This window comes from Microtus pennsylvanicus, chromosome 12 (genome assembly GCF_037038515.1).
Source record: "Microtus pennsylvanicus isolate mMicPen1 chromosome 12, mMicPen1.hap1, whole genome shotgun sequence".
NCBI classification, from domain to species: Eukaryota; Metazoa; Chordata; class Mammalia; order Rodentia; family Cricetidae; genus Microtus; species Microtus pennsylvanicus.
The window spans coordinates 92,497,435-92,505,139 of NC_134590.1; the positions used below are offsets into that span (position 1 = coordinate 92,497,435).

Consider the following 7,705-nt stretch of genomic DNA (forward strand, 5'->3'; position numbering starts at 1 on the left):
GTTAGCTAACGGGATTGGATAACGGAGCAGAAGCTAAGGGCGTGGCCTAAGGACCAGTGGGCGGGGTGGAGGCTGCCGGACCAGAGGCCTAAGGGGCTACAGGGCGGAGCCTAACGAGGAATGGTGAGGCGGGGCTTAGGGTGGGACGCGTTCAGTGTGGGGGGCGGGGCTTAGGGAATTATATGAATTAGGCGGTGGCGGGGCGGGGCTTCGATGGGAGCGGGGGCGGGGCCTCCGGGTCACTGGGCGGGCTGGAGGTTGAAGGAAGACGGAAACCAGTATCCAGAAGCGATGGGGCGGGGCCTAGGAGGGCGGGACGTGCACAACGGTACCGGACAGGCCATTGGAGGCCACCAGATGAAATGTACGCAGTCAGCGTAGTAGATGGATTATTGACCTTCCAGAGTGAAGCCCATTGGCTACAGCTTGACCAATGGCTCACAAGAGAGCAGGTTCAAAGGTGCGCAGCAAACTCCCGCCGATAGTTGGTAGGATAAGGGGCGGAGCGCGAGAGGGCGGGGCTGACAAAGGGGCGGACCGATGCTAGCTTTATTTTTAAATTGTATGTTTATTTTTTGTTTATAATACGCAACATATTTCTATTTTATATTTATAGAACCTTTATACTTGGAACCTTTATAACTTTTTTGTTTTCTGAGACATAATTTCTCTGTGTAACAGCCCTTGTTCTGGAACTCACTTTGTAAACCAGGCTGGTTTCGAACTCGCAGAGATCCACCTGCCTCTGCTTCCCAAGTGCTGGGATTAAAACCGTGTACCACCACTGCCAGATTTATTTTTATTTCTTAGATTAAAAAAAAATCCTGTGATATGTGTGGGCAAGCAAACACATGCCACAAAACATGTGTAGAAGTCCAAAGATAGCTGTGACGAGCCAGCAGCCTGTCCTGGAACTCGCTATAGAGACCAGGCTGACCTCAAACTCACAGGGATCCACCTGCCTCTGCCTCCTGAGTGCTGGGATTAAAGGCCTGGGCCAACACTGCCTGGTTTCCATTTTCTTTTATACTGTACCTTTTCTTTTTTTTAAATATTTCTTGTGGTTTATTTAACTTTATTTTATGTGCATTGGTATGAAGGTGTCAGATCCCCTGGAACTGGATCTTCAGACAGTTGTGAGCTGCCATGTGGGTGCTGGGAATTGAACCCAGGTCCTCTGGAAGAGCAGTCAGTGCTCTTAACCGCTGAGCCATCTCTCCACCCATCTTTTTTAAATTAAAAAAATATCCTTTTATGTGTATGGATGTTCTGCTTGAATGTATGCACCTACATGTCTGGTGCCTGAGGAGGCCAGAAGAGGGAGCTGGATCCCCTGGAATTGGAGTCACAGACAGTTGTGAGGTGCCGTGTGGGTGCTGGGAATTGAAATCAGGTCCTCTGGCAGAGCAGGTCTTAAGCACTGTGCCATCTCTCCAGTTCTTCATACTGTATTTTAGTCTTATTCATTGTCTATTTATTTCTTTATTAAGATTTATTTATTATATGTACAGTGTTCTTCCTGCATGTCAGAAGAGGTCAGAAGAGGGCTCCAGATCTCATTTTTTTTTTTCAGCATTTTTTGTTTGTTTGCTTTTTCGAGACAGGGTTTCTCTGTGGCTTTGGAGCCTGTCCTGGAACTAGCTCTGTAGACCAGGCTGGTCTCAAACTCACAGAGATCTGCCTGCCTCTGCCTCCTGAGTGCTGGGATGAAAGGCGTGCGCCACCATCGCCCGGCCAGATCTCCTTATTGATTGTTGTGAACCATCATGTGATTGCTGGGAGTTGAATTCAGGACCTCTGGAAGAGCAGTCAGTGTCCTTAACCTCTGAGTCATTTCTCCAGCTCTCCATTGATTTTATTTTTTGATCGGATCTTATTTAGACCAGGCTAGTTTCTGAATAGCTATGTAGCTAAGGCTGACCTTGAACTGACTCTTCTGACTCTATCCCAAGTGCTTTTGAGGTGCTGGGGATGGAACCCAGGTGTCCTGCATGTTTGGTGAGTGCTCCACCCGCTGAACCCCATCCCAGTGCTTATTTTATTTACAACGCAGTAATTGAGCACCTACTATATGTCATGCCACGAACTATGCAATACCATAATGAACAAAAACCACATTGTGCCGAGTGTCTCAGTCTCTCCAGCTGTAAAAGAGGGTCTGCAATGTAACATGTCCCTGTTAGGAATATTTCCTAACGTGAGCTCTCTGCATTCGCAAAAAATCCCATGGAGTTGTGAGTGTTAGTGACTTCCCTATCCTGAACTGTTTGATCCTTGGGATTTCTGGAACTTCCATGACAGAATCCTCACACCATAAAAACTGTTTCTGTCATACAGTGGTGGCACATGCCTTTAATTCCAGTACTCGGGAGGCAGAGAGAGGCAGATCTGTGTGAGTTCAACGCCAGCCTGGTCTACAAGAGTTAGTTCCAGGACAGCTGGAGTTGTTACACAGAGAAACCCTATCTCGAAAAACAAAAATAAATAAATAAATAAAACAAAAAAGCTGTTTCTGTTTTTATTTATTTACTTATTTATGTATTTAGGTTCTTGTGAGGGCCAGTCATGACAATCTAAGTCTGGGCACAAAGGAAGTTCTTCCTCCAACCATTATCACCTGGGACTCTGGTCACCGATGAATTTAAATGGAGTCTAGAGTCTCAATAATTTACCCTGAGACAATGCCTGGCAGGACGAGATTACCCGACTTCCTTGATTAAAATAAAGGCTCTTTGCTTTTACATATGGGACTGGGTCTCCTTTGTTGGCTTTTGTGGGGACCCATGGATTTGGGCATAACAGTTCTATGTACAATCTCAAAGGAAAACAGCCTAATAGCTGTGGGGTGTCTATGCTGCATGGACCTCTCAGGACCTAAAAAGTTGACAGAGAGCTGGGTCAGTTCTGCCTGACACTCCAGTGCTCAGGACTGCCCAGATTGTGTGAGACAGCGACCAGAGGATGGCTGTGGCTTTTTGCCAGCCAAACGCCAGGTTTAGTGAGAGACCCTGTCTCCCAGGAATAAGCTGAAGGGTGAGGTCGCCCATCGTCCTCCTCTGGTCTCTGTACAGATAACATACATGCACACCCTCACATACCGCATGTATGCATACACTGCACACACACACACACACACACACACACACACACACTTTTGTCCTGTCAGGGTGACACAAAACCGTCACCTCAACCCTTGGGAGGCAGAGGCAGGAGGATCAGAGTTTCAAGGCCAGCCTAGGCTACATGAGGTCCTCTGCTGGAAGCAAAGACCTGTATTTTGAGACCTATATTTTGTTTATGCCATCTTAAGTTCGCAAGTTAAGTAAAATATTTACTTCTATTACCTCTGCAGGGCAAGTTCTGGAGCTAGGAAATTAACCTAGTGAGACCTGCAGGCCCCAGGCTTTAGAAGCAATTAGCATTTCCTTTGTTAGTTAAGAATCACAGACCGTCAGTATGCCCAGAGCATCCATCTTTTTTGTTCAGTGTACCCACCACTGAACACTGGAAATGTTGCAGATTAAACTCAGGCTTTTACATATGCTGGGCAAGTGATGAGGTACCTACCTCCCCAGCAGAGTAGTCCAGGGCCAGCTCTGACCTTGCTTGCACCAATCCCTCTGTCAACTCCTTTTTTTCTGTCTTGTTCCTTCCAAAAGAGATTCTGTGCTCCCATCAGGCTTGTTTTCTCTTTAGCCCAGGCTGGCCTTGAAATCATCATATACAGCCTAATTTTTACAGGGGACACTTGGAGGCCGTGGGGTGGCTGCGAGTTCTCTAGCGCCCCCTGGCAGCACGCCACAGTCCTGAGGGAGGCGGGTCCGTCGCCCTGGCAACGGCGTCGGCAGACAGGAAGGCGGCGCCTCGCACGCTAGGTGCGTGCGAGGCGATTGTCACGTGCGCGGGCGGGACTTCCGGCGCCGTGATATTTTCTTTCCGGTGCTTGGCCGCCTGCTCCTCCCTACCCGGGCCCTGCGCCCCCGCCCCCGCCCCGCGGCCCTCGCCGCCGGGCCGCCGCCGCCATGAAGAAGTTCTTCCAGGAGATCAAGGCTGACATCAAATTCAAGAGCGCAGGGCCCGGCCAGAAGCTCACGGATTCCGCAGGGTGCGTTACGTCGGTTGGGCGGCGGGAACAACTTAGGCAAGGGACCGTGGGGAGCCGGCGGGGTGCCCGAGACCCCTCCAAGCGGTGCACAGGGGAGCCTATGGGAGGGCGAGGTTCGGAGATGGGCGTGGCCTAGGAGCACCGGGGGAGTGGGCGTGGCCTGAGAGGGGGCGGGGCGTGGTGTAGTTGGGGTGGGCTGGGCTGGTGGGCACGGGAGGTGGTCTGGGCCTGGAGACTCCTGGTCCTGGCTTGTGGGGAGGAGCGGTGCGACGTCAGGGGTTTGGTGGAAGGATCCCCCCTGGGGGTGGGGCCTAGGCGGGACCGAAGGGAGGTGACTGTGAGGTATTTCCTCCTTTGTAGGGGGTGTGGAGTGTGGGAGGGCTTTAGTGTGCTACTCTGGGTGCTGTTGGGGAGGGAGAGGTTATTGGAGGGTCTTGGAGGAGTGTGGAGGTCAGAGAACTCCAGACTGTTGATGAGTAAGGTTGGGGTGCATGCACCTAGAAGGCCCTGGGAGGAAGGGGCGGGATGTCTTTGGGGACCCTGGCAGCTGGGGTACTCGCAGGAGCATTGGAGGTCCTGGAGAGCTGTGCGTGCTGAAGAGGGAGGTGAGGCATGGGTGCATGGCAAGTGGGTAAGTGGGCTGCTGGAGCTGCCCAGAAGGGGTGGGGTTGAGGCTGGAGACAGCTCTAGGCTACCAGAAAGAAGTCTGTAGGGCTGTGCAGGGTGGTAGAGAAGGTGGGCCTTTGACCACCAGGGGCTAGTGGTCGGAAGGAGGAGGGGCCTTAGGCCAGGGCTAGAAGGGAGGTCCAGCTACAAATAGTGGGGCAGCTCCCATGATGGAGGTTGATGATAGGGGAGGGGATGGTGACTGGAGGTCCGGTGTCTGTGATTTATGCACCTCTTTGCAAGGTGGGAGTCCCAGTACGCTCTTTGGGTCCCCATGTCTGTCCAGAGAGAAGAATCCCAAAGAAAAGTCACCACAGCTGGGCCTCCGGCAGCCCCGCCAGGGCCCCACTGATGAGGCGCAGATGGCAGCCGCTGCTGCCCTGGCCCGGCTGGAACAGAAGCAGCCTCGGGCCCGCGGGCCCACATCTCAGGACTCCATCCGGAACCAGGGTGAGAATTACAGGAGTGAGAGTGCGTTACCGGGAAGAGGTTCACAAAGGCAGCAGTGGGTGATGGGTATGGGGTTCTCACATTTGTCCCATTACAATTCCCACTCCATCAACTCCCAGTGAGAAAGGAACTTCAGGCCGAAGCCACCTCCAGCAACAGCCCAGGGGCTCCCGGAACCAACGTGGTATGGTGTCTGTTGGGGATTATCTGGGGTAGTGTGGAGGCAGGTACTGCCTGGGGAGGAAGAGCCTCTTGTAGAACCTGGCATGAGCAGCCCTTGTGGCCGCGGGGCAAAGGACCTTTGGAAGGAGGTGACTGCCATGGGTCTATATAGTCAGCTGCGAGAGCCCCCTATCCTGTCTGTCTTCAGGTACCTGAACCCAAAGAGGAAATTTCTCCCCACCTGGCAGTGCCTGGTGTGTATTTCATCTGCCCACTCACAGGCGTCACCTTAAAGAAGGACCAACGAGATGCGCATATCAAGGAGGCTATCCTGTCGGTGAGTGGCCTGAACCCCTGGACACATAGTACCACAGGTGCCCATCAAGTCTGGTGTCTTAGTTGCTATTCTATCGCTGTGAAGAGACACAGTGGCCAAGGCCACTTTTAAAAAGGAAAGCATTTATTTATTATGTATACAATATTTTGTCTGTGTGTATGTCTGCAGGCCAGAAGAGGGCACAGACATCATTACAGATGGTTGTGAGCCACCATGTGGTTGCCGGGAATTGAACTCAGGACCTTTGGAAGAGCAGGCAATGCTCTCAACCACTGAGCCATCTCTCCAGTGGGCAAAAGAAAGCATTTAACTGGGGCTGGCTTACAGTTCCAGAGGCTCAGTCTGTTCACAGTATGGCAGGGAGCGTGGTGGCAGGCATAGTGCTTGAGAAGTAGCTGAGCACTGCACGTCCTGATATGCAGGAAGAGACAGAGACAGGGCCTGCCGTGAGCTTTGTTGTTGTTGTTGTTTTCCAGAGTTTATCTGTGTATTCTTGGAACTCACTGTGTAGACCAGGCTGGACTCCAACTTAGAGATCCACCTGCCTCTGCCTCCTGAGTGCTGGGATTGAAGGTGTGCACCACCAGCTCTGTAAAGGGCTTTTTATGCCTCCACACTCACCCCCAGTGACATACCTCTGCATCCTTCTAATCCTTTCAGATAGCACTGCTCCCTGGCCTTCAAATATACGTGCCTGTGGTGGCCGTTCTTATTCTAAGTACTGCACCTGGCGAGTGCTCTGAGGGCCAATGATCTGACCCCATGTTTTTGCCCCATCCGCACATGAGGCATAGAGTATAGAAGACTCAGAAAATAGAGGGAAGTCAGGTGTGGTGATACATTCCTGTTGTCCTATGACTCAGGAGACTGAGGCAGGAGGATTGTGAATTTTGGGTCACCCTGTGCAACACACACACACACATAAACACACACGCACAATAAGTAAATAAAAAATGAAAAAAAAAACACCCTGGGAATAAGGGGACATCCACATACCTGCAACCAGCTTTGACAGTGTCTGTCTGGTAGGTTCAGTGTGCATCTCTGTCCTGAACTGTGGTGGCAGGAGTCCAGCAGACTTGCTGGGGTAAACCCAGGTTGGGAAGGCTCTAGATTTGCCTTCCCCAGCAACTAGAGGCTTCTCATCCTTGGCTTGTGGCTTTCTCTTCCTGGCAGCTGTCTGACTTCCCCCATTTGTGGGTCTCCTGATGATTGCTCATGATTAGCAACCCCAATACTGCCTTACCCCACAGCCCACCACAGTGTATTCCTGGGTTCCAGCATCATACCGGCCTCTTGGATTTGCTGGCGTTAATGGCAGGCTCGTGTCCCTCTCTGCTACCTGATATCCACTGTAGCCACCATGGTCCTGGCTTCTCACAGTTACAGGTCCGGCATCTGGGAGTTACATGATTGGCAGCTATGGGAACTTCTGCTAGGTACCATTATGGTTCACAAGACACAGCTGTATGGCCACAGGGACATGTTGTCTCCTCTTCCTGCTTGGCTTTTTCATCATTGTAAGAGGCACAGTGGCCTCCATTGAAGGCATGCTCCTTGCCATCTATCAAGCACTCACAGCTGGCCTCAGTTTACACTGCAGTGACCTGAGAACCAATGAACTGCAGTTGCTGCACCTCTGCCCATTCCCCTGCATTGTGGGGCTCTCAGCATGTCCTCCCCTCCCCCAGCACTTCTCCACAGACCCTGTGGCTGCCTCTATCATGAAGATACATACATTTAACAGAGACCGGGACCGGGTGAAGCTGGGAGTGGATACCATTGCCAAGTGAGTCTCAGTTTTACCCACGGGGTCTGAGCATTGGGGGTGGTCCTCCCTGTGTGAGGCCCAGGGGTGGAAGGAGCATGAGGTATGACTTGTGTATACCTCTGCCCCCCACAGGTACCTGGACAACATCCATTTGCATCCAGAGGAGGAAAGGTACCAGAAAATCAAACTGCAGAACAAGGTGTTCCAGGTGCGC

At 51.8% G+C, this 7,705-nt stretch overlaps 1 protein-coding gene across 1 annotated transcript in view; it reads left to right on the forward strand.

The window, feature by feature from the left end:
* Ubxn6 (UBX domain protein 6) overlaps window positions 1–7,705 on the forward strand; it is a 43,930-nt gene that overhangs the window by 34,164 nt on the left and 2,061 nt on the right. The window contains exons 2-7 of the mRNA XM_075942666.1: window positions 3,982–4,105; window positions 5,058–5,221; window positions 5,341–5,405; window positions 5,592–5,720; window positions 7,412–7,509; window positions 7,624–7,699. Of these exons, the coding sequence (XP_075798781.1) occupies window positions 4,023–4,105; window positions 5,058–5,221; window positions 5,341–5,405; window positions 5,592–5,720; window positions 7,412–7,509; window positions 7,624–7,699 (615 nt within the window). The 5' untranslated portion in view covers window positions 3,982–4,022. The remainder of the gene's footprint in view (window positions 1–3,981; window positions 4,106–5,057; window positions 5,222–5,340; window positions 5,406–5,591; window positions 5,721–7,411; window positions 7,510–7,623; window positions 7,700–7,705) is intronic.